This window comes from Neovison vison, chromosome 7 (genome assembly GCF_020171115.1).
Source record: "Neovison vison isolate M4711 chromosome 7, ASM_NN_V1, whole genome shotgun sequence".
Taxonomy (NCBI): domain Eukaryota; kingdom Metazoa; phylum Chordata; class Mammalia; order Carnivora; family Mustelidae; genus Neogale; species Neogale vison.
The window spans coordinates 18,418,527-18,443,532 of NC_058097.1; the positions used below are offsets into that span (position 1 = coordinate 18,418,527).

General features: G+C 39.2%; 1 protein-coding gene across 2 annotated transcripts in view; it reads right to left on the reverse strand.

Moving 5' to 3' along the window:
* The window catches only part of CBFB (core-binding factor subunit beta), a 63,599-nt gene that overhangs the window by 20,266 nt on the left and 18,327 nt on the right, over window positions 1-25,006 (reverse strand). For both annotated transcript variants that reach the window (XM_044255997.1, XM_044255998.1), the window contains exon 4: window positions 9,791-9,907. In XM_044255997.1, the coding sequence (XP_044111932.1) occupies window positions 9,791-9,907 (117 nt within the window). The remainder of the gene's footprint in view (window positions 1-9,790; window positions 9,908-25,006) is intronic.

Below are 25,006 nucleotides of genomic sequence, written 5' to 3' on the forward strand. Positions count from 1 at the left end.
TACCAGCTTTATGACACAGGGGAAGGCATTTCATTTCTCTATGCCTCAGTAAACTCACATGTAAAATGGGCATAGTAGTAATACCTATTTTGTAAGACGCTGTAAAGATTAAATAACATATAAAACATGCTTAAGCATACTAATGGACAGCATAAGTAAGTGCTATCGATTATTTTACAAGCATTTACAGGTATGTCAAATTTACACCTCTGACTAAATATCATTACACATTCCTACTGTATTCTCAGAATATACCATATGAGCTTGAGGTACCTGCAAAAGAACACTGTCCCCAACTCCCAAGGGCTTTCCACTGTTTAGTTATCAACTGGGACACATCTACTGATAACAGGGTACTCCTGTCCTGTGCATTCAATCACTTTTTCATTCATTCTACAAATGTTTGAGTCTTTATTATGTCCAAGTCACTGTGCTAAGGTGCCATGGATACAATGTGAGGGAACAGTTGTGCTTTTTCTCACAGTCTCTGGTCTAGTGGGGCAGGAGATGATGAACAAATAATTACAAAAATCAATATATAAATGTAAAGTATAAGTACAGTAGAGGAATGTTACATGATGAAATGAGAGCATATAACATGAAATGTGATCTAATTCCCTAAGGAAGTTATTAGCCGCTAATATATATTCTAGCAATGGTCATAGATTTTTATTTAATTACAAGAAAGGAAGTATTATTACTAATAGTTGTAGTAAAATAAGCCAAGAGAGATTTGGTAGCTCTCTGGTTTCTAACTCCAGCTTCTGTCTGAGTCCTTTCTAGCAAGAGGTGAAATGTATGTGCAGTGAACAGTATGCACTTTAATTTTATTTATTTATTTACTTGTTTACTTATTTAAAAATTTTATTTATTTGACAGAGAGAGAGATCACAACTAGGCAGAGAGACAGGCAGAGGGGAAGGGGGAAGCAGGCTCCCTGCTGAACAGAGAGCTGGATGTGGGGCTCAATCCCAGGACCCTGAGATCATGACCTGAGCGGAAGGCAGAGGCTTAATCCACTGAGCCACCCAGGTGCCCCTGCACTTTAATTTTAAAGATGATTGGCAATGACCAGTGTTATTCTTAACTAACACCTACCCCCTTCAAGGGCATTATACAGGGAAACTCCTGATAAAATGACATACTCACCCATAAAGTTTGCTCAAAATGGCTAGGGACAACTCATTCTGTCTGATCTCAGATGGCAGTGGGAGCAGCTGTTGACACTCTCGTCCCCATTAGCTACTTGTTACACTATGGTCTTAACCATGATCTGTCCAAAGGAGTCAGGTGGAGTCATCATAAAAGGTGGGTACAGTGAAACCCACATGGCAAATAAAGGCTTTGCAGTCCTGTCACACAGCATATACAGAATATTCTCAACATTCTTGCTACAGTGATTTTGTCTTTATTGTATTGCCTAAATCTCTAACTATATTCATTTTACAGTTTAGTAATATCTTTCTGCAGCAGTGAATTTAAAAACGAAGTACAGGTTTAATGAAAAATTAAGAATCAAAAAAAAAATTAAGAATCAAATTCATTCCAAGAAAGCTGATGATGAACACGTAATTTGCAAAAAATAACGACATTTACTATTCTCTGTGAAGACCAGAATGGTATCACTGATCACATGAAAACCAAAAGGAATAAAACTGCTGAAGAAGCATCAACATATACTTCAAAGGCGACAATTTAACACGAGCAGCTGCAACCGGTACATTTAACATCACTCTGCAAAACACAACTTCATTTAAATCAAGTGATTTAATTCACTGACAAATGACAAATGATTCAAATCACATTATCATGCACATACAAAAAGCAAAGCTGTTTATGTGCTGATTTAATTAACAAAAACCTTGCCAAGAGCAAAAGGATATCAGTTTTACATCAGTGTCATCAGGTATGTTAAATAGGAAGTCTGTTAATTCAAATAATGGTTCCATTTTTCTAACTTGATCATAGAACCAAAATTAAATTTTGGTGTGTGTATGTATATATGTATGTATTTATATTTATTTGAGAAAGAGATCACAAGTAGGCAGAGAGGCAGGCAGAAAGAGAGAAGGGGAAGCAGGCTCCCTGCCAAGCAGAGACCCCAATGCGGGGCTCAGATCCCAGAGATCATGACCTGAGCCGAAGGCAGAAGCTTAACCCACTGAGCCACCCAGGCGCCACCCCCCCATTAAGCTTTGTAAAGTTCATTACATTAAAGGTGTAATATCTTTTTATTTTTTTAGGGTTTTATTTTTAAGTACTCTCTACACCAAACATGGGGTCTGAACTCACAATCCCCAAATCAACAGTTGGTGCTACACTGACAGAGCCAGCCAGGCCCCTGAAACATCTTTTTTTCTGAATGCCAAAGCAAATTAATTTAAAAAGTACAACAGGGAAGATAAAATTATTCGCTCTTATATTGATAATACAATTGCTGGTGGAGCACACACTGTATAAAGAGTAACATTCCTAGGATGCCTGGATGGCTCAGTTTACTGTCTGACTCTTTTTTTTTTTTTTTAAGATTTTATTTATTTATTTGACCAACAGAGATCACAAATAGGCAGAGAGGGAGGCAGAGAAAGAGAGAAGCAGGCTCCAATGCAGGACTCAATCCCAGGACCCTGGGATCATGACCTGAGCTGAAGGCAGAGGCTTAACCCACTGAGCCACCCAGGAGCCCGTGTCTGACTCTCGATTTCAGCTCAGGTCATGATCTCAGGGTTGTGAGATCCAGCCCTAAGTCCAGTCCAGAGGTAGGCATGGAGCCTGCTTACAATTCTCTCTCCCTCTGCCCTTCTCCTCTCTCTTAAAAAAAAAAAAAGAAAAGAAAAGAAAAGAAAAAAACTAACATTCTCAGTGAATTTTTAAAAACAAACAAAGAGAGGGGCTCCTGGGTAGCCAGTCGGTTGAATATCTGGCTCTTGGTTTTGGCTCAAGGTCATGATCTCCCAGTTGTAGGATCTGAATTGAGCCCACCTTGCGCTCTGCGCTCAGCAAGGAGTCTGGGATTCTCTTTCTCTTCCTCTACCCCCTTCCCCATCCTCATGCACATGGGCAATCTCTCTCTCAAATAAATAAATAAATAAATATCTTTTTAAAAAACTATGAAATAGAAATTTACTAGGAGCAAGGTGTAGCATATGTAATTCATAACTATATCCAAAGAAGACAGTCTGCCAATCATTTAGAAGTAATAGTTGCATAAATTAGAAATTTGTGTATCTACAAAGTAACAGAACTGTAGAATGTGATAAAACTGATGCTGAATATAAAAAACTCATCAGAACCGTAAAACCACATCTTGGATTTTAGAAAATTTGAGCCTTCTTTGAGCAATGGCTCTGAAATCAACACAGGTCCTTCACTGGCACTGACCTTTTTATGGTAAATGAGTATTCAGTTACACCTCGTTCAAAATTTGCTGGAAATCTCTGATGAAAGTATCCAGTGGTGAAGTGTCAAAAATTTGATTTTTAAGCTTTTAGAGAGTTACAATTATTGAAAACCAAAAGCATAAAGACAACCCTGAATTTTATCCCTACAAATTAGAGAAAATAAATTGAATGATGAAAATATAATCAGTAAACATGATTTAATTATTTCTACAATTATACTCAGAATTATATTCATTAGTGGTAAACTTTTAAAACATTTTATTATTGTCATACATTATATTTACAAAAGAGTATACTTATATTAAGGCTTTCCTGTCCAATATGGTAGCAACAGGCCACATGTGACTACCGCACACTTGAAATGTAGCTAATTTGTGGGCGCCTGCGTGGTTCAGTTGGTTGAACATCCTACTATTGGTTTCGGCTCAGGTCATGATCTAGGGTCATGAGATCAAGCCCCACATTGGCATCTTCACTCAGCAGAGAGTCTGCTTGAGGATTCTCTCCCTCTGACCCTCTTCCCCTGTTTGCACTCTCTCTCTTTCTCAAATAAATAAATCTTAAAAAAAAAAAAAAAAGGAACGTAGCTAGCCTGAGTCTGTACATGGAAAATACAGTGGATTTCAAGTATTTGTTACAAAGAAAAAAAAATGTGAAACATCTCAGTAAATTTTTATATTAATTTTATGTTCAAGTATGATATTTTGGATATACTGGGTTAAACAAAATATAATATAAAAATTATATACAATTGCTTCTTTTTATTTTTTTAATGTGGCTTCTAGAAAAACTTCAATTATATTATGTGGTTCACATCTGAATTCTACTGGGCAGCACTGTCCTAAATTACAGTCTGATGAATTTCCACAAACTGAACTTTCCATGTAACTAGAATCCATAGGAAGAAACAGAACAGTAATAGCATCTCACAAGTCTCCTTCTGCTCCATTCCACTATGTAGCCTCCTCTCTCAGGGATAAGCCATTATCCTTATTTCTAAAAACTTTTTAGTTTTGCCCATTTCTGTACTTTCAGATGAATGGATTCATGCAGCATGTCCTTTTTGGATATACTCAATATATTTGTGAAATCCACCCATATTGGTGTGCTAGTTGTAGTTTTTCATTATCATTGCATTTCTTTGCAAATGAGCCATTTATTCATTCCACTATTAACTGGCACTTGAGCAGTTTGCAGTTTCTATTAATAGTGCTGCTACAAGTCCAATACATATCTCTTAATGAATTTTGTATTCAATTCCTTTGCACACCATGACTTAGACTAGAACTGCTGGATCACAGATATATGTAATTTGCAGTTTTAGTATGTATTGCCAGTTTTCCAATTGTTATGTCAATTTGACATAACCAACACACCACCTATTGTTCCATATCCTTGCCAACATTAGTCAAAAGTACTCTGAATAAAGGCAAAAAGCGGGGCGCCTGGGTGGCTCAGTGGTTTAAGCCTCTGCCTTCAACTCAGGTCATGGTCTCAGGATCCTGGGATCAAGCCCCACATCAGGCTCTCTGCTTGGCGGGGAGCCTGCTTCCCCCTCTCTCTCTGCCTGACTCTCTGCCTACTTGTGATCTCTCTCTGTCAAATAAATAAATAAAATCTTAAAAAAAAAAAAGGCAAAAAGACGATACTGGTGAAAATACTTCAGCTGAAATACTCACGAACTTTAATTAAAATGGAATTGTGACCATATTGTTTATCTCTTAGCTTACCAGGTACCAGATACCTCAGTATCTGTTAAAGAATACTGTCCTCATACAGCAGACAGAGAAAACGAACAAGCTCTCTTGTGTATCTCTTCTTATCAGGACACTAATCCTACCATATCCGGGTCCTACTCTTATGACCCTCATTTAACCTTAGTTACCCCCCATAAAGGTCCTATCTCCAAATACAGTCACATTGGGGGTTGAGACTTTAACATATGAATTTTAACATATGAAAACAAATATTCAGTCCATAACAGATGTAAGCAGTGGGGTTAGGATTCATAATTGTATGACAACGAAGCCCCCATTCCTAACTTGTACATATCTGACAGATGATTTTGGGATAGGGAAGGTATTACAGAAGTGCTCACTGCTGATTCAATGTTTGGAGTCTCCTGCTTTAACATTTTAACATTGTGTAAGACCTGTAATTGTATTAGTTTATAATCACAACAGATGGTACTAACTTTGTAATGACAAAGCACAGGTTATAGACTGGGGAAACAAGACTAGGAAAATTCTAAGTATGGAAGCTATGGTGGATTAAACTTAAAACTTTATCATTTTCACAAAATACTCCAGTTTTAGAAATTAATTAAGTCTGAAATTTTACCTTATATAAATGTAATCTACTGTATCACTTCTTACAGAAACAGCCTTCTAAATTGAGGATTATTTACTATTTTTCTGAAAGAGTTGGTAACTCCTTATCTCTGTAGAAGTCAAGATAGCAGAGATTCTTCCTTCCTTTCTTTATTTTTTTTTTATATTGGGGGCCTGGGTGGCTCAAGTGGGTTAAGGTCTCTGCCTTTGGCTCAGGTCATGATCTCTGGGTCCTGGGATCGAGTTCCGCATCGGGCTCTAGCCCCACATCAGGCTCTCTGCTCAGCAGGGAGCCTGCTTCCTCCTCTCTCTCTGCCTGCCTCTCTGCCTACTTATGATCTCTGTCAAATAAATAAATAAAATCTTTAAAAAAAAAAAAAAAAGATTTGACAGGGAGACACAGTGAGAGAGGGAGAAGCCAGGCTTCCCGCCGAGCAGGGAACCCGATGCAGGGCTTGATCCAAGGATCCTGGGATCAGGACCTGAACCAAAGGCAGATTCTTTACCTCTGAGCCACCCAGGTGCCCCAGCAGGGATTCTTTCTTAAGAATTTTAATTCTGGGGCTCCTGGGTGGCTCAATTGGTTAAGCCGCTGCCTTTGGCTCGGGTCATGATCTCAGGATCCTGGGATAGAGTCCCGCCTCGGGCTCTCTGCTCAGCAGGGAGCCTGCTTCCCTCTCTCTCTGCCTGTCTCTCCATCTACTTGTGATTTCTTTCTGTCAAATAAATAAATAAAATCTTTAAAAAAAAAAAGAATTTTAATTCTGTTCCATATTTATTACTTATTTTTAAAGTAATCTCTATACCTAACATGGGGCTTGAACTCACAACCCCAAGATCAAGAGTCACATGTTCTACCAACTGAGCCAGCCAGGCACCCAAGAATTTTAATTTTGAATTTTAATTTTTTACTAGGAAGGTTCTGGGTTCTGATCCTCAGTAAGAAAATTCTCACGTTTCTATATATGGAGAGCATAGGAAAAGACAACAGAAAGAAACAACAAAAAAAGAACTCCTTTTTATTCTTGTCATTATTTTAACTTCATTGAAAGAATTAATATAAAACAACCCAAAGAAATCAACATCTACTAATAATTGGATATTTTTACATGTTCTTTTAGCATTTTGAATGTCACTGTCATCCCACTACTTTCTGGCTGGCACAATTTCAAAAGACAAGTCAGTTGTTAATCTTATGGCTCCCTTTCATGTGTTGAGTCCTTTTTAATTCTGCTTTCAAAATTCTTTTTCAGAATTTGACTGTGATGCATCTAGGTGTGGATTTCTTTGTTTTTATACAACTTGAAGTTCACTGAACTTCTTGGATATGGAAATGAGTATTTTTCGGGGTGCCTGGGTTGCTCAATGGGTTAATTAAAGCCTCTGCCTTCAGCTCAGGTCATGATCTTAGGGTCCTGGGATCGAGCCCCGCATTGGGCTCTCTGCTCAGCAGGGAGCCTGCTTCCCCCTCTCTCTCTGCCTGCTTGTGATCTCTCTCTGTCAAATAAATAAAATCTTAAAAAAAAAAAAGAAATGAGTATTTTCAAACAATTTGGACATTTTCACCAGTTATTATTTCTTTCTCTCTCTCTTTTTTAAAAAAAATTATTTATTTATTTATTTGTCAGAGAGAGAGAGAGAGAGCAGGAGCACAGAGAGCTGCAAGCAGAACAGGGAGAACGAGAAGCAGGCTCCCTGCTGAGCAAGGAGCCTGATGTGGGACTCAATCCCAGGACCCTGGGATCATGACCTGAGCTGAAGGCAGATGCTTAACCAACTGAGCCACCCAGGTAACCCACACCAGTTATTATTTCTTAAACTGCCTCCTCCTTCTCCTTCTGGAACTTACGTCACATGTACATATTGGTAGGCACGCTGCTATTCCATAGTATCTGAGACTCTTTGCTTTTCTTTTTGTTCTTCCGACACCAGATAATTTCCATTAATCTATGTTCAAATTCACTACTTTTTTCTTCTGCCAGCTCAAATCTGCTGTTGAGTGATCTCTCTATTGATATTCTCCATTTGCTAAGTCATTGCCATCATAATTCTCCTTTAACTATTTAAAGGAAGAATTTTCCTGTAATTCTTTGAACTGATAAATAATTGCTTTTAGGGCTTTGTCACTAAGAACAAACAACTGGGGTCCCTCAAAGGTGGCTTTTTTTTTTTTTAAGTTTATTTATTTATCTGACAGAGAGAGCATAAGCAGGGGGAGCAGCAGGCACAGGGAGAGGGAGAAGCAGACTCCCTGCTGAGCAGAGAGACCAGCGAAGAGCTCAAAGGACTCTAGGATCATGACCTGAGCTGAAGGCAACCACTTAACCAACTGAGCCACCCAGGTGCCCTAAAAATGGAACATTTTAGATAATATGCTATAGCAATTCTGAATTTTGACTCCTGACTCCACTGTGTTGTTGCTATTTTTATCTGTTTAGTGAGTTACCTGACTTTTTTTTTTTTAAAACCTGGTCTAATTCTGTAGAATTTGTTTCCCCAGTAATGTTTAGCCTCTGGTGTCATTGCTTAGTTTTGTTTTCTTCTTAGGCCTAACTTCCTAGGGGGTTTCCCTGGGTTAGCCTAACTTAATGATCAGGCAATGACTGTTCAGGGGTTTTGCTTAAACACCTTGAGCCAACAGGCTTCTGTCTTTTGTCACTGGATCTGTGTGCAGCTTCAATACTTCCAAAGTGCAGGGAGTTCATCACGCTACATGCTCTATGTATACTAGTAGCTTGCAAGGGTCCACTTTGTTCTCTCCTGAATGGGTGCTGCCTCACACATGCACATAGTCTTCTGAATCATGAGAAGTACGTGTGATTTTATTAGGGCCCACTTTAGTGGCCCGTTTCCCTAGATCTCTCTGATAAATTTCTGTCTAGTCTGCCATTTGGTTGCTTCCCACATCTGCCTTCTTAGAAGGTTTGCCAGAAACCTCTATTTTTTTTTTTTAATTAATTTATTTGACGGACAGAGATCACAAGTAGGCAGAAAGGCAGGCAGAGAGAGAGGAGGAAGCAGGCTCCCTGCTGAGCAGAGACACCCCCCCCAAATGCGGGGCTCGATCTCAGGACCCCAAGATCATGATCGGAGCCAAAGTCAGAGGCCTCAACCCACTGAGCCACCCAGGTGCCCATCTATCGTTTTTGATACCATCCCTGGGCATGGATTTTTTTCAAACGCTGCTCTAAATAAAGTCAGCTCCTTCTGATAAGACAGCAGAGCTGCCAGTCTTCATGGTTTGCCCTGTCTGCCTTGCCTGAGAGACCACAGAGATGAGGAAAGGGATGGAAGCGCTCACTACTGACTAAAACACCACAGACTGTGGTGCCTGGGTGGCTCAGTGGGTTAAAGCCTCTCTGCCTTCAGCTCAGGTCATGATCCCAGGGTCCTGGGATCAAGCCCTGCATCAGACTCTCTGCTCCACAGGGAGCCTGCTTCTCCCCACTCCCCGCACCCACCTGCCTCTCTGCCTACTTGTGATCTCTCTCTCTGTCAAATAAATAAATAAATAAATAAAATCGTTTTAAAAAATTAATTAAAAGTAAAATATCACAGACTATCAGGTCCTTACTGAAATTCAATAGCTTTGTTTGAATAAATATTTCTCAATGTATGGCCTTTGGTTAATTTCCAGAGACCTTAATTTTTTTTTTCTTAAACAATTTTGTCCACTTTAATCACTGCTTTTTGGGGAGATGATTTGCCAAACTCCTCCCTGAGCCACTCCAGAAATTCTGTATTTTATTTTGAATTGTTTTTAACCCCGATAATGTTCTAAAGGTCAAGAACAAATATTAAACAGAACCATGTACTCGACTTGGAGGTGCCTCACTGAGCAGATAGAATAATCCAATGAAATTTAGAACCACTGAAGGAAAACTTCCCCAAACCAGAACCAAAATGGCTCTCAACATCTATCTTCAGAATTCTTCAATACCACTTGAACATGACTTTTTATACTTACTGTTAAAGATGGGGTAAAACAGATACACAGATGAAGGCAAGATTAGTGGTACAGAAAGGGACCATGCTCAGTGGAGCCTGACGTCACCCTACCTGGGCTCGCTCCTCATCAAACTCCAAGCAGCCCATACCATCCAGTCTCTGGAGGTCAATCCAGCCTTTCCAGATAACACAGACTCCATTCAGAATCATGGGAGCCTTCAAATACACCTAAGACACAGAAAAAAAGGACGAAAACCAATGATAAGCCATCACACACATAAGAAATGAAGTATAAGCTTACTAAGGAAACCTGTGGTTTTCTTAGGGGAAAAAAATGAATACAATTATAAAGTTAAGAATTGTAGGGGCACGTGGGTGGCTCAGTCAGTTGAGCGTCCAACTCTTGGTTCTGGCTCAGGTCATGATTTCAGAGTTGTGGGATTGAGCAGTACGTCAGGCTCCAGGCTCAGCAGAGAATCTTCTTGGGATTCTCTCTCTCCCCCTGTGCCCCTCCCTCTCATTTGCTCATGCTCTCTTTCTCTAAAATTTTAAAAAAAGGACTTTATTTCATATCACAATTCTTTCAAATTGTTTTTTTTTTAAGATTTTATTTATTTCTTTATTTGAGAGAGTAAGAGAGAGACAGAGCATAAGCTGGGGGAAGGCAGAGGGACAAGCAGACTCCCCAGTGGGCAGGGAGCCTGCCATGGAACTTGATCCCAGGACCCTAAGATCATGACCTGAGCTGAAGGTAGATACTTAACCAACTAAGCCATCTAGATGCCCCTCAAGTGCTCGCTTCGGCAGTACATATACTAAAATTAGATGCCCCTCAAATTAGCTCAAAAAAAAAAAAAAAAGTTAAAAGATTTTGTAAAAAGTGTAGTAAAATGATACTTGAAGTAGGTTCTTCCAGCTGAAGCTAGGACAATCAGGTACTTTGCCTTGATTTTTGAACCTTGGGTAAAAAGCTATAAAGATGGAAAACTGGAATTCACCAGCCCCTAAAGAGAGCACACACAGTTTCCCTCTACTTTGGATCCCCACTTTGGATCAGGGTCAGGTTCCTCATAGTTGCCTTCAGTTTTATAAGCTCCATCATAGCTTCCCATGAAGTAATGCTGCTTTCTTCTTCTTTTTCTTTTCTTCAGTTGCCCAGAGTTGATTTCTACTGCTTTTAACCAAAGAAACATAAGTGATACAACATTTGTCAAATAAATATAAATAATTCTAAAGCAAAAGTCACTTTAGGTATAATTCCTAATTCCAGACCAGTTTCATTTCCAATCACCAAATTCCCATAGTGCCTGAAAATATAACTGTTCTCATGAGCCATTAAGGATCCATCAAGGAAGGAAAGGTACGAATGCTATCACAGGATGAAAGTTTTATTATGATACAGTAAGAATTATAAGAAATTTATTACAATTCCTACAGTCCCCACTTTCCTAATACTACACTATCCTAAGAGTAATTTTAGAAAAAAAGGTCTTCTTGACCTCATTTAACATGGACTTCAGGATAAAAACCAACACAAAGGGGCGCCTGGGTGGTTCAATGGGTTAAGCCTCTGCCTTTGGCTCAGGTCATGATCCCAGGGTCCTGGGATCGAGCCCCACACTGGGCTCTCTGCTCAGCGGGGAGCCTGCTTCCTCCTCTTTCTCTGCCTGCCTCTCTGCCTACTTGTGATCTGTCTGTCGAATAAATAAATAAAATCTTAAAAAAAAAACTAGCACAGATTCTTATCTTTTAATACCTTAATAAGATTTTTTAAATGCAGAGAAAGCAGGACTTCCATGATTTTTCAAAACTTCAGGTTATCAACTGTATCTTTATGAATAAAGTTCTTCATTTGTCTGTATCAAATATATTTTATTTTGATAATCCAAGAGCTTCTGTGAGCTAAAATTAGCATTATTCGTTGCCGTAATTATATAAAATTGGTTAAGACAGTCTTCATTCTTAGGAAAAAGCTGGAAGCATCACCTTTTTCTTTATTCAATTCAGCAGTTTCTTCAACAATCTTGGGGCATTCTTGTTTTTCGAGAGGTTTAATAAGAATAACTGACTGTCCATAATTATAAATATGCTCAAAACGACAACTGAGACACCTGTAAATAAAACCTACAAGATTTACGCCATCTTAGTACACGTTTTTGTCGTTCCCCTCTACTACTAAACACAGCTTTTTTTCTTGGTTAAAGGCTCCAGGCTGAACTAATTTCTATTTATAATGGGAAAAAAAGCCCAAAACATAAGGTTCCATTTCTCCTCCCATTTGGACCAAGGGAAACAGTCTACAGTTACAGCTGAAACCGTTTAACCACACATTTCCTTCTGTTCTGATAAGTGCTCATTTTCTTCCACATTGTGAATTTAAAACTCCACTAATACGTACCTCATCAAACAAGTGACTAAGACAATCTCATTTTCAACACCTCACAAAACCTAAAAACAATATCCCTCCTCACCATTTATCAATATAAGTCCATTTAACACACCTTGTAATCAAGATCTCCACCTACTCTTTCTAGCAGGGATACGGTGCCATACAGTGAAGGTTTAACATTTCACCTACCAAGTACTTCATTAGTTTAAATTTTCACACTAATCATGAAGAGAGTTCTTCTATTTTACCTTCATGATCAGATTCTATATTCTTTATCAGGGATTTATATCATTTAGGGTCAATGATTCCATAATCCAGTTTATTCATATTAATTCTATAGTCAAAAATATTTTCCTTATGAAATTACTGAATTTTTTTAAAGCCCATTTATTACTTCTTTATAAAAGTTCCCTCATGGGGCGCCTGGGTGGCTCAGTGGGTTAAGCCGCTGCCTTCGGCTCAGGTCATGATCTCAGGGTCCTGGGATGAAGTCCCGTATCGGGCTCTCTGCTCAGCGGGGAGCCTGCTTCCCTCTCTCTCTCTCTGCCTGCCTCTCTGCCTACTTGTGATCTCTCTCTCTGTCAAATAAATTAAAAAAAAAAAATCTTAAAAAAAATGTTTAAAAAAAAAAGTTACCTCATGACAAAGAAAGCCACTAATCTGCTTTTTTTTTTAAGATTTTATTTATTTATTTGACAGAGAAAGAGAGAGGGAGGGAGAGAGAAAGTGCATAAGCAGGGGGAGTGACAGGCAGAGGGAGAGGAAGAAGCAGGATCCCTACCAAGCAGGGAGCCTGATGTGGGGCTCAGTCTCAGGACCCTGGGATCATGACCTGAGCCGAAGGCAGGTGCTTAACTGACTGAGGCACCCAGGCAGGCACTGCAACCACTTATCTGTTTTGGGAAATTCCTAAATGGATTCAGAAAGTGATTACAATTCTTAGTCAAGGCTTATGCCTGGAATCATATGTAAAATACTATTTAGATGATCCTGGTGGTTTATTTAGATGTTCACCTTCAAATAAATAGTTTTATATGTAGATCTTCAAATGTTTGGCGCTTTCATACATTCATGAATACCTAACCTCAAAGTATGAAGAAAATAAAATTCTGTCTCGTAACAGTTTGCCATTTTGTAATTTAATAATGCCATTTAAACATTAAAGTACCTTCACTGAAAATAATGATGACTTATTTCCAACAGTGAAAAGAAAATATATTATTAGAATGTGACCTCAGGATTAAACCCACTGCCCTGGAATAATTAAACATTTTATACAAAATGTAGTCCAGAAAGTCTTTAAAGGCATTACACAGATTCAGCTAATCACACACAAAAACAACACAATAGCCTGCTTATCTTTCCAAAAGTAAAGTGTCAGAGAATGTGAGACTTCACACAAAGTGAAAAGTGAATACAGTACCACATTCTGTGTTTTCTTGGGGAAATAAGGTAATAGTATTACATAATTTTTAATCACATCAAGCTCTTATTATCAATAAGTGTGAGGTTCTATTCTGTCCAAATGATACATAATAGCACCTTATTCTCACATTCTGTAGCCCTAGGTACCTCATCACTGTGGCAGCAGAGCTTCAACAAGAACACGTATGCACTGCCAACTGGGGCATTATCTACACACTGGGATACGATTTAGATATAAAAAGTAATAAATAGGAGCGCCTGGGTGGCTCAGGCGTTGGGCATCTGCCTTTAGCTCAGGTCGTGATCCCAGGGTCCCGGAATCGAGCTCCACAACGGGCTCCCTGCTTGGCAGGAAGCCTGCTTCTCTCTCTCCCACTCCCCCTGCTTGTGCTCCCTCTCTCAGTGTGTCTCTCTCTGCCAAATAAATGAATAAAAATCTTAAAAAAGGAAAAAGGAATAAATACTGATACACGGTACATGGATGAATCTTGAAAACATCATGTTAACTGAAAAGAAACCAGAAAAAGGCCACATACTACAGGATTCCATTTATTTGAAATGTCCAGAACAGGCAAATACAGAGAGAAAAAGAAAGGAGAGTAGTGACTGCCAAGGGCTGGGGCAAGGGGGCAATGAGTGATTGCTAATGGTACAGGATTTCTTTTGGGGTTGATGAAAATGTTTTGGAATTCAGGAGTGGTAATGGTTGCACAACTCTGAATACACTAAAAATCCCAGAATTGTACACTCTAAAAACGTGAATTTTATGGTATATGAATTTCACCTCAATAAATTTATTACAGGTGATAGGTGTTACATAGGTGATAACTGTAAGATAAAGAAATCAATTTTTTTAAAAAGATTATTTATTTATTTATTAGAGAGAGAGATCACAAGTAGGCAGAGAGTCAGGCAAGAGGTAGGGGGAAGCAGGATCCCTGCTGAGCAGAAAGCCCGATGCAGGACTCCATCCCAGGACCCTGGGATCATGACCTGAGCCAAAGGCAGAGGCTTAACCCACTGAGCCACCCAGGTGCCCCTAGAAATCAATTTTTGAGTAGGCAGTTGCATGTGGGATTCTAGCACTCTGAGAAGATATGGCCTGATGATGCAAATCATTTATTTGAAATGTCCAGAACAGGCAAATACAGAGAGAAAAAGAAAAGAGAGTAGTGACTGCCAAGGGCTGGGGGCAAGGGGGCAATGAGTGATTGCTAATGGTACAGGATTTCTTTTGGGGGTGATGCAAATCTGGCAGCCACCAATAATACAGTGGTATTTAAATCCAAGAGAGAAGAGATTCCCCCTGAGCAGTAAGTAGAAGGAGAAAGGAACAGGGCCCAGGAAGAACTGTGAGGAAATCCTACTTTTGTATGCTGGGTAGAAGAAAAGAACCCAGGAAAGCCAGCCAGCTATGAATTAATCAGTAAGTAGAGAGAAAAACATTAAGGAACCTAGTGGTTAAAGGTTAAGTTATAGGCCCCCAAGAAAATACTTTCCCTTGCACTGGATTCATCAGATATCTAAGTATTGTGTTACAGGATCTTACGTCACTCTTAACTTATAGCAATGCTTTTATTTAAGGTAGGAGTTAACTGGAGTTCCAAGAACCTATGAGATTTTGGGTTTATGGCTAAGTTCCAGAAAGACTAGAAACATCTTGAAATTCTATGTAAAAATGTATGTGTTTGAGGCCATGTGCATTTTTCTACAGAAGTTCACTACTTTCATCAGATTCTCAAAAGGGGGTACAAAGCAAAAACGATTCAATCGTGACAGTAAAAATTTCATTCTTCTGGGACGCCTGGGTGGCTCAGTTGGTTAAGCGGCTGCCTTCAGCTCAGGTCATGGTCCCAGGGTCCTGGGATCGAGTCCCACATCGGGCTCCTTGCTCAGCGGGGAGCCTGCTTCCCCCTCTGCCTCTGCCTGTCATTCTGTCTGCCTGTGCTCGCTCTCTCTCCCTCTCTAAAAAAAAAAAAAATTTCATTCTTCTTCTTCCCTCAGAGGCAGCAAGATCTTTGTAGCACAGAGCCCGTGAGATGATAAATTCCCTTCATTTAGTAAATGGGCCAAATTTCCTAAATAGGTAAAAATTTGTTAACCTGTGTTTTGAAATGTGAATGTCAGAGAAAGGGTATGAGAACCCAGCCTTCTCATTTATCGACGTGCACTAAAGAGTTCTATCTCTGAGAGTCTGGAGTATACTTATTCTGAGAATATCTAAATTTGGAATAAGAGTGGCATCCTCAAGGGGCGCCTGGGTGGCTCACTCAGTTAAGCCTCTGCCTTCAGCTCAAGTCATGATCTCAGGGTCCCGGGATAGAGCCCCACATCCGGCTCCCTGCTCAGCGGGAAGCATACTTCTCCCTCTCCCACTCCCTCTGCTTGTGTTCCTTTTCTCTCTGTCAAATAAATAAATAAATTAAAATCTTAAAAAAAAAAAAAGGGAAGTGGCACCCTCGATTGCCCTTTCTTCTACAATACTATATATTTATAGAAGTTTAGTGTTTCTAGCACCTACGTAGCTGTGCTGATAACAGAAATTGAGGCTACAACGGAACAGCAGAAAGAGCTACCTTTTCTAGGTGACTATAAAGAAAATAATTTTAAGATAATTAAAATAGAAAAACAGATTTGCAAACAACATTCCCATGCACAGGAGTGCTAGGCCATAAAATCAATAGACAGAAACTAAGTATCAAAGCTCTTAACAAGGGACGCCTGGGTGGCTCAGTTGGTTGGACGACTGCCTTCGGCTCAGGGCGTGATCCTGGAGTCCCAGGATCGAGTCCCGCATCAGGCTCCCAGCTCCATGGGGAGTCTGCTTCGCTCTCTGACCTTCTCCTCGCTCGTGCTCTCTCTCACTGTCTCTCTCTCTCAAATAAATAAATAAAATCTTTAAAAAAACAAAAAACAAAACAAAAAAAAACTCTTAACAAAAACTGAAACAGATACTTCACCCTCAAAAACCCATTTTGATTGGAAAGAATATTTCACTTCTCTGTAGTAAATTGCTAGAGTTTAAACACTTATGACTCTTATCTAGAAATTGAGATATTAGAGAAAATATCTGAGGGAATAACCAGCCTCTTAAGTCCTCAGTAAGTATTTGAATAATGATTAATAGAAGAGGAGAAAGAGGGGGGGATTTAGAAATGGTTTCTTGTAGCTTCCCTCTAATCTCAATTTGAAAAGATTCACCTTATTTAACAAACGTTTACTACCTATCATTTTGTATAAGTTATTATCATCCAGGGCAGTGGGACTATACCAGGAATTTTAAAGAGGTGTACATCCTACCACCCAAAAGATTCCCACATCAGTTAACAGTCTTTAATAAGGAAGAGCTGAATACACAAAAAGAGAATTTTAAGAATTAAAATCAAATTCACCGCTTACATATAAGTAGGATTCATTTAACTTTGAAGTTAATGGAATATATCAATGATAGTAAAATTTTAAGAAATCTGAATCCATCAGCTTTCCAACATCCTTTTAAAGACTGCAGTTCAGGGGTGCCTGGGTGGCTCAGTAGGTTAAGCCTTCAACTCGGTCACGATCTCAGGGTCCTCGGATGGAGCCCTGCATCTGGCTCTCCACTCAGCGTGGAACCTGCTTCCCCTGCCCCACTCTGCCTGCCTCTGTGCCTACTTGTGACCTCTCTCTGCCAAATAAATAAATAAAATCTTAAAAAAAAAAAAAAAAAAAGGGCGCCTGGGTGGTTCAGTGGGTTAGGACGCTGCCTTCGGCTCAGGTCATGATCTCGGGGTCCTGGGATCGAGTCCCGCATGGGGCTCTCTGCTCAGCGGGGAGCCTGCTTCCTCCTCTCTCTCTGCCTGCCTGTCTGCCTACTTGTGATCTCTCTCTGTCAAATAAATAAATAAAATCTTTAAAAAAAAAAAAAAAGACTGCAGTTCTAATAAACTTGCATATAAATGACTGAGGATTATCTACCTGAAAAATCCGAAATACTGAACTGAAAAACTAAATGAAATGAATTCAGCCAAGTGACTGGTTATAAAAATATACAAAAACCAACAACTTTCTTATATTACAATAGCAACTCAACTCTTTGGAAAGTAAGATGGAAAAAAAAACTATTTTAAAATAGCAATAGAAGTATCAACTAAGAATGAATTTTGTTTTTTAGGGTTTTTAAAAAGATTTGATTTAAAAAAAAGATTTTATTTATTTATTTGACAGAGACAGAGACCACGAGAGAGGAACACAAGCAGGGGGAGTGGGAGAGGGAGAAGCAGCAAGCTTCTAGTCAAGCAGGGAGCCCTACAAAGGGCTCCATCCCAGGACCCTGGGATCATGACCTGAGCCGAAGGCAGACGCTTAATGACTGAGCCACCCAGGCTCTCCTAAGAATGACTTTTTTTTTTCAAGATTTTATTTATTTATTTGACAGATAGAGATCACAAGTAGGCAGAGAGGCAAGCAGAAAGAGAGAGAGGAGGAAGCAGGCTCCCTGTCGAGCAGAGAGCCCGATGCAGGACTCAATCCCAGGACCCTGAGATCACAACCTGAGCCGAAGGCAGCGGCTTAACCCACTGAGCCACCCAGGCGCCCCTAAGAATGACTTTTGAAAGAAACATGTAGACTCTATAAGAATAAAATACCTAATTTTTTTCCCAATTTATTTATTTTCAGAAAAACAGTATTCATTATTTTTTCACCACACCCAGTGCTCCATGCAAGCTGTGCCCTCTATAATACCCACCACCTGGTACCCCAACCTCCTACCCCCCCGCCACTTCAAACCCCTCAGATTGTTTTTCAGAGTCCATAGTCTCTCATGGTTCAAAATACCTAATTTTTGAAAAATGAAATGATCTGAATAACTAGTGAGATGTAATATTTTCTAACGCTATGATTACAAATGCCAATTTTCCCCAAAGTAATACTTACTTTAATAAAATTCCAATGAAATCTCAAAATAATGTTTTCTGGAACTTCAGATTTAAGCCTGCAGTTTGTACAAAAGAACCAGACTATCCAAGAAAAATATTAGAAACTATTTTTCTGCCCTTTCAGATATTAAAACATCTAACAATGCAATCAGTACCATGTACTAGTGCTATGGCAGTCAGAAAAACGTGCTGAAATAAACAAAAAATAAAAAATGAAACCAAGTATATGTCTTATTTTATTTTATTTTATTTTATTTATTTATTTGATAGAGACAGACACAGTGAGAGAGGGAACACAAGCAGGGGGAGTGTCAGAGGGAGAAGCAGGCTTCCCACTAAGCAGGGAGCCAAATGTGGGGATCAATCCCAGGACCTAGGATCATGACCTGAGCCGAAGGCAGACACCTAATAACTGAGCCACCCAGGCACCCCTACAAGTCCTTAATAAATGACAAAGACAACATTTTGAATCAATGGCAAAAGAATATTTAGCCAGTGGAAATGAGAAAACTGGCTAATCATTTGGAAAAAAGTGAGTTTAGGGGTGCCTGGGTGGCTTAAATGTCATGATCCTGGGGTCCTAGGACTGAGCCCCATGTTGGGCTCCCTGCTCATCAGGGAGTCTCCTCCTTCTGCCCCCACTTCTGTGCGTTTTCTCTCTCAAAGAAATAAAATCTTTTAAAAAAATTTTTTAAACAAAAAAATTTGAGTTTTAAACAAGATAAAGGGGCACCTGGGTGGCTCAGTTGTTGGGTGTCTGCCTTTGGCTGGGGTCATGATCCCAGCATCCTGGGATTGAGCCCCATATACGGCTTCCTACTCGGAGGGGAGCCTGCTTCTCCTTCTCTATCTCCCCTGTGCTTGTGTTCCCTCTCTCGCTATCTCTCTCTATCAAAAATAAAATCTTAAAAATAAAATAAGATAAATAAAATGGTCAAAAATGTCCACTAACAGCAATCAAATCTATCAAATTAAAACAAGATAATTATATCTAAACAAATACAAAAATTTAAAAAAAAAAGTCTATAAGGCAAGAAACCAAGGTTCTACTACATTGTTAGAGAGAGTTTAAACTGGTTAACAATTCTGGGAAGGCATTTTTTTTTTAGCAGTATCTGAATTTTCCTTTGACTCAACAAGTTCATGCCTATGAATATATCCTAAAATTTAATCACAAATGTAAGCAAAGTACAAGGATGCTCACCCATAAGGGTTTTTTTTAATACAACTTTTTTTTAAAGATCTTATTTGACAGAAACACAGTGAGAGAGGGAACATAAGCAGGGAGAGCGGGAGAGCAAGAAGCAGGCTTCCCACTGAGCAGGAAGCCCAATGCAGGGCTTGATCCTAGGACCCTGGGATCATGACCTGAGCCAAAGGCAGATGCTTAAGGACTGAGCCACTCAGGTGCCCCAAGGGTTTATCTTTTAATTATGGCAAAAGATTAGAGATAACCTAGCTGTCCAACATTTTAGTGTGTTCAATATTAACGAATCAACAATAAATATAAACAAGTTGTCCTTAAACAGAAACACACATAAAACAAGATTAGATATTGGGTGACTGAGGAATACGTTATGACCAGGGGCTTGCAGGAACCTAACTCTGACATCTCTGGAAGAAACTGTTCAATACTAATTCAGTGTCTGCACCCACTTTATAGAAGATAACTACCATAAATAATGAGAATCAACTATAATTATTTTTTGAAATTAATTAATTAATGTATTTATTTATTTTTAAAGATTTTATTTATTTATTTGACAGAGAGACACAGCGAGAAAGGGAACACAAGCAGGGGGAGTGGGAGAGGGAAAAGCAGGCCTTCCGCCAAGCAGGGAGCCCAGCACAGGGCTCGATCCCAGGATCCTGGGTTCATGACCCAAGCTAAAGGCAGACACTCAACGACTGAGCCTTCTAGGCACCCCATAATGTACTTATTTTTTAAATTGGCTCTATGCCCAATGTGGGGCTTGAACTCACAACCCCAAGATCAAGGGTCACAAGCTCTACTGACTAAGCCAACTGTAATTATTTTTTAAAGTAAAGGATATTACTATTCTTAGTCCCAAGATAGTGAAAAAATGTGCTTTGGAATCAGATTAAACCTGTGTTTAAATACTGCTCCATCAACATGTCTGATACAAATTATTTAAATTTGATAATAAGCCTCCAATTCTTTACATATAAACCCTCCTGCATATGGTCAAAGATTTTTTTTTAAAGATTTTTATTTATTTATTTGATAGACAGAGAGAGATCACAAGTAGGCAGAGAGGCAGGCAGAGAGAGAGGGGGAAGCAGGCTCCCTGCTGAGCAGAGAGCTTGATGCGGGGCTCGATCCCAGGACGCTGAGATCATGACCTGAGCTGAAGGCAGAGGCTTAAACCACTGAGCCACCCAGGCGCCCCGGGCCAAATGATTTTTGACAGACCATTCAATGGAGAAAGAACAGTCTTTTCAACAAACGGTGCTGGGAAAATGGATATCCACATGCAAAAGAATGAAACCGAACCCTTACCTAATACTACATACGAAAATTAACTCAAAATGGATCAAAAACCCAAATGTAAGACCTGAAATTATAAAACTTAAAAAAAAATTCTTTTTAAGATTGTATTTATTTATTTGACAGAGATCACAAGTAGGCAGAAAGGCAGGCAGAGAGAGAGAGAGGAGGAAGCAGGCTCCGCGCTGAGCAGACAGCCTGATGCAGGACTCGATCCCAGGACCCTGAGATCATGACCTGAGCCAAAGGCAGAGGCTTTAATCCACTGAGCCCCACAGGCGTCCCCCTATGCATATATTTCTAAAATAATGCATTGTTTAGTTTTGAATTCTGAACATAAGAAGCAATGGCAGTGTCAGTAAAGGACTGTAAATGTCACTTTTAACATGAAAGCTCCTAGGAGATAAGCTGACCAGAGTCTCAGAATCAAGTCTGGACTTTCAGATTCCCTGCAAATGTGAAGGGCCCCTCTGGGGAAGTTTGTGAGTGGAGTCCTGAGTAGGCTATAGAAAACCTAAAGCTCACACTGGTTTTGGGACATGTGGCACAGTGCGAGCCAGTATTCAAAGTTCACTGGAGATCTGGAAAAATAGTGGTCGGAAGCGGGCTGCTCTGTATTTTCTGATTCTACTGTATGAGTCTATGGCCTTTTCACAGGAGTTTCTCTATAACTCTTTTCATTTTATAAAACTGAAACTCTAAACCCATTCAGCAACAGTTTCCCATTCCCTTTCCACCCAGCCACTGGTGTCCACCAATCTACTCTGTGATTTGACTACTCTAAGTACCTCATCATATAAGTGAAATCATATAGTACTTGTCTTTTTATGACTGGCTTATTTCACTTTGTATAATGTTCTGAAGATTCATCCATTGTGTAGAATATTGTAGAATTTCCTTCCTCAAAAGGCTCAGTGATACTCCTTTGTATGTTATATACCACACTTTGCTTGTCCATTCATCTGCTGATGGACACTTGGACTGTTTCTATGTTTTATTAGCTACTGTGAATAATGCTGCAATGAACATGGGTATACATATGTCTTTGAGATCTTCTCAGTTCTTTTGCGTGTGTACGCCAAAGCGAAATTGCTGGATCACATGGTAATTCTCTTTGTAATTTTTTGAGGAACTGCCACACTGTTTTCCACAGCCGTTGTACTCTTCTGTGCTCCCACCAGCGCTGCTCAGGGGCTCCAGTTTTTCATCCTTGTCAACACCTTTTGTTTTTTTTTTATAGAATCCCTGTTAATGGGTATAAGGTAGTATTTTTCACTGCAGTTGTATTTCCTTAAGGATTGGTGATGTCGAGCATCTTTCATGTGCTTATTGGCTATCTGTATATCTTCTTTGGAGAAATGTCTATCTGAGTCCTTTACCCATTTCTTTCTTTCTTTCTTTTTTTTATATTTCTTTTCAGCGTAACAGTATTCTCTTTACCCATTTCTTTTTTTTTTTTTTTTAAAGATTTATTTATTTATTTGACAGAGAGAGATAGATCACAAGCAGACAGGGAGGCAGGCAGAGAGAGGAGAAAGCAGACTCTCTGCAGAGCAGAGAGCCCGATGCAGGGCTCGATCCCAGGACGCTGGGATCATGACCTGAGCCAAAGGCAGAGGCCTTAACCCACTGAGCCACCCAGGCGCCCCTCTCTTTACCCATTTCTTAATTGAAGAAATTAACAGTGACAGATATTGGGGTCACTGTGTGGCTTGCTCAGTAGAGTGTGACTCTTGATCTTGGGGTCTTAAGTTCAAGCCCCACACTAAGTGCAGAGATTACATAAATTTAAAAAATTAATATGAAGTAGGAGATATTAAATAATTCACTTGTAGGTCATAAACTTAGGTGGCAGAAGTTAGCATCCAGAACTTGGGACTATATATTCACTTAAACAACCGTGGCATTAACGAACTGCATTATTAATATTTTCTATGATTTCAAGGAGTGTGTTAATAGACTATTCCCCTAAAGGACAAACAGAGTCTGGATATTCAATTTAATTCTTAAATCTATAGCACCCAGAAAAATAAATATGATGAACACTATATGATTATAGTATATATATGAATACTTCTCCCTACCCCCCCAAATAATTTACTAGTTCTGCCATCTTCCTTCTGTGATTTAAGATAAACAATGCATAACAATGCATGTTTAAGAGAGTTCTGGAATGTTCTGACCAAAGTAGTACAATTTCAATTAAAAGCTTATTAAATAACAAAACTCTTTACTTAAGACCAAAAAAAACAAACCAAAACAAAACAAAAACAAAAACAAAACCCAACCCAGTAATGAAACAAAAGGGGCACATGCTGTTTATTATAATCCATTCTCGAGTCAACTCCGAAAGAATTACTGGAACTTTTACTAAATTATGAACATACTATTTCCTTTTTCAAAGATTTTATTTGTTTATTTGATAGAGCAAGCAAGTGCACAGGCAGGGGGAGCAGGAGAGGGAGAAGCAGACTCCCCACTGAGCTTGGAGCTTGATACAGGGCTCAATCCCAGGACTCTGGGACAGACCCGAGCCAAAGGCAGATGCTTAACCAACTGAGCCACCCAGGTGTCCTGTGACTATACTATTAATACAGAAGAACTATGTGTAATTGTCTAGCAGCACAATTGTTCATAGTGAACATCTTTCGCACTGTTAATAGAAAAACAAATCAAGTCAAAAGGTTAAGAAAAAGGTTAAAGGTTGTTGTGAAGTCATCAAAATGAGTTCTCAAGGGACCACATTAAAATATTAGTGGTTATTCAGAGTAATGGAAAGAATAACTTAGTGTGCTAAAATAATATAAGCCCTTAGAAGGAAGGATGTGGAGGCAACTTACCTAATGTTTATTTATTAGCAGCAGTGTGGTATGTTGCAAACAACACAGATTCTGGGGTAAAAAAGACCTGGGTCTGGATCCTGGCTCTACCTAGGAAACAGATTACATGACTTCTGAAGATTTATTTATTTGGGCCTCAGGTTCCTGAGCTGTAAAATCAAACTATCACCAAATATGTTCCAAAATCAAATAAAAGATTTCACTATATAGTGCAGGGTTAAGAGAATCAGTGATAATGGAAATCATCTACCACATTGCCTGGTGATGATCACCTTAAAAACTGGTCTGCAGATTTTCAAAATGTATTTAAAATGGTCTAAAGTTCTGGGTGACTGGGTGGCTCTCAGTTCATAAAGTGTCCGACTCTTGGTTTCAGCTCAGGTCATGATCTCATGGGTGGTGAGATCAAGCCGCACCAACCCCATGAGCTCTGAGTCGGACTCTTGAGTTCAGCGGATTCGTGAAGATGCTCTCTCTTTACCCCCTGCCCCAAATAAGTAAATCTTTTTAAAAAGAATAAAAATAAAACAGTCTAAAGTTCTGAAAATGTTCTGGAATTAAATGGTGGTTAAGGATGCACATGGTGAATATATTAAATACCACTGATTTGTACACTTTAAATTGGAAAAGATGGCAAATTATGTTAAGTGAATTTTATTTCAATTTTCAAAATGACCCAGACATGTTCTGGATAGGAAAGGAATGGCAAGCTAGGACTGAAAAGCTGCTATCACGAATAAGCAATATCCTAAAAATTTGGAGGATTCTCCAAAAGAGTTCTATAAGTGAGGTCAGATACTTATTAAAAATTATCATTTAATACAGGCGGAATATTTTGTTTGCTTGAAAAACATCTAAATTTTTCTAATTATTTTTTCTAATTTTTTCTAATTATTTCTAATGGAAATGTTGTTCACATGTTCCAAGCTATCCTTCTGTTTTAATCTGAAGATTAACCTGCCTTTATATTTGAAGTTTTAAAAACACACAAGGTGGGCGCCTGGGTGGTTCAGTCATTAACATTAAGCAGCTACCTTAGGCTCCAGTCATGACCCCAGGGTCCTGGGATCGAGGAACACAATGGGCTCCCTGATCAGGCCCCCTGCTCAGCAGGAAGCCGGCTTCTCCTTCTCCCACTCCCCCTGCTTGTGTTTTGTGTGTCTCTCTCTGCCAAATAAATAAATAAATCTTTTTTAAAAATAAAATAAAATAAAAACACAAGAGTTCAGTAGTAGTTGTATACATGGA